The sequence below is a fragment of the Panthera pardus genome, unplaced genomic scaffold (genome assembly GCF_024362965.1).
Source record: "Panthera pardus isolate Hobbes unplaced genomic scaffold, ASM2436296v1 HiC_scaffold_12, whole genome shotgun sequence".
Taxonomy (NCBI): Eukaryota; Metazoa; Chordata; class Mammalia; order Carnivora; family Felidae; genus Panthera; species Panthera pardus.
This window is the reverse complement of record NW_026526677.1, coordinates 53,699,898-53,701,932: the sequence shown is the minus strand read 5'-3', so window position 1 is coordinate 53,701,932 and position 2,035 is coordinate 53,699,898. Positions and strand designations below refer to the sequence as shown.

Below are 2,035 nucleotides of genomic sequence, written 5' to 3'. Positions count from 1 at the left end.
CTCCCATAAACCTCAAACTCAACATGCACAAACCAAACCTGTAATCATTACCTTAGAGGTGCCTCCTACTCTACTACCCCAAATAAAATTGTCCCTGTTATCCATATAGTTTCTCAAACAAGACCTCTGGATGTGGCCAAACTTCCATCCCTTCACAGTGTTCCCATTCAACTGAAGAGAAGGAGGTCATCACCAGAATCTTATTTTTTGTGTGTCAAGTATAAGATGAACTAAAATAAATCTCTTGATTTGATTACCAGAAGGTTTTTGGAAATATTGCTGACAGAAGATTCAGTGGTAAATGAGTATCTGTAAGTTTCTAGGTACCTGTACATATATACAAGTGTTGCTGATAAGTGTATTACAAGAACAACAAAAAGCATAACGCTAAATTTTAGGGCATAGTGTTGGCTAAATGTAGGGAATATAAGGTTATTTTAAGTAGAAATTTATGGAAGAAGAATCCATAGTTCTGTTTGCTAGTGCTCTGGCTAGTGAAATGTGAACTGTAAAGTGTTGTGTAGAAGAAGAAGATGCCATATATATATATATATGCACAATGGAATACTATTCAGTGATCAAAAAGAATGAAATCTTGCCATCTGCAACAAGGTGGATGAAACTGGAGTGTATAAGTCAGTCAGAGAAAGACAAATACCATATGACTTCACTCATATGTAGAATTTAAGAAATAAAACAGATGAACATAAGGGAATGGAAGGAAAAGGAGATAAAAACAGAGTGGGGGCAAACCATAAAAGATTCTACAGTATTGAGAACAAACTGAGGGTTTCTGGGGGGGAGGAATACGGGAGGATGGGCTAAATGGGTGATGAGCATTAAGGAGGGCACTTGTTGGGATGAGCACTGGGTGTTATACATAAGAGATGAATCAATGGGTTCTACTCCTGAAACTGATACTACACTGTATATCAGCTAACTTGAATTTAAATAAATAAATTTTAAAAACAGGAATTCCAGACACATCTTTAGATGTAAGATTTAAAAATATTCATTTTATGGTAGTAGCACACTGATTAAATTCTTATTGTGGAACACACAGATTTGGGTTTTGCATTCAAGAAGCATGCCTGAAGTGACTAATACCACACAAGGCTCCTTCTATTTCATCCTCACTGGCATCCCTGGATTTGAGGCCTCCCACATCTGGATCTCCATCCCCTTCTGCTGCCTCTACACCATCTCCATCATGGGTAACACCACCATTCTCACGGTCATCAGCAAGGAGCCATCCCTCCACCAGCCCATGTACCTATTTCTCTCCATGCTGGCCCTGACCGACCTGGGCCTCACCCTCACCACCCTGCCCACAGTCATGCAGCTCCTCTGGTTCAACGTTCATGAGATCAGCTTTGAAGCGTGTTTTGCCCAGTTCTTCTTCCTCCATGGATTCTCCTTCATGGAATCTTCTGTGTTGTTGGCCATGTCCTTTGATCGCTATGTGGCCATCTGCTGCCCTCTGCATTATGCCTCCATCCTCACCGGTGAAGTCATTGGCAAGATCGGCTTAGCCATCACTTGCCGCTGTGTCCTGGCTGTTCTCCCCTCCCTTTTCCTACTCAAGCGCCTGCCCTTCTGCCGCTCCCACCTTCTCTCTCACTCCTATTGCCTCCACCAGGATATGATCCGCCTCGTCTGTGCTGATATCCGGGTCAATAGCTGGTATGGATTTGCTCTTGTTTTGCTCATTATTGTGATGGACCCTTTGCTCATTGTGCTCTCCTACACACTCATCCTGAAGAGTATCTTGGGCACAGCCTCCTGGACTGAGCGGTTCCGGGCCCTCAATAACTGTCTATCCCACGTGCTGGCTGTTCTGGTCCTTTATGTTCCCATGGTTGGAGTATCCATGACTCATCGATTTGCCAAGCATGCCTCTCCGCTGGTCCACGTTATCATGGCCAATATCTACCTGTTGGCACCGCCTGTGATGAACCCCATCATTTACAGTGTCAAGACTAAGCAGATCCGCCAGGGAATCTTCAATCTACTCTTCCAGAGGAAAGTGTACTAA

At 43.4% G+C, this 2,035-nt stretch overlaps 1 protein-coding gene across 1 annotated transcript; it reads left to right on the top strand.

Annotated features, from left to right (window-relative positions):
• Window positions 1-1,075: 1,075 nt before the first annotated feature.
• On the top strand, window positions 1,076-2,035 carry LOC109260036 (olfactory receptor 51Q1-like). The gene has a single exon (XM_019438023.2). The coding sequence runs from the start codon at window positions 1,088-1,090 to the stop codon at window positions 2,033-2,035; it is 948 nt and encodes a 315-aa protein (XP_019293568.2). The 5' UTR covers window positions 1,076-1,087.

What these genes read in the sequence shown, in the direction of transcription:
- LOC109260036 (XM_019438023.2), top strand. Translation starts at nt 1,088, where the DNA reads ATGCCTGAAGTGACTAATACCACACAAGGCTCCTTCTATTTCATCCTC.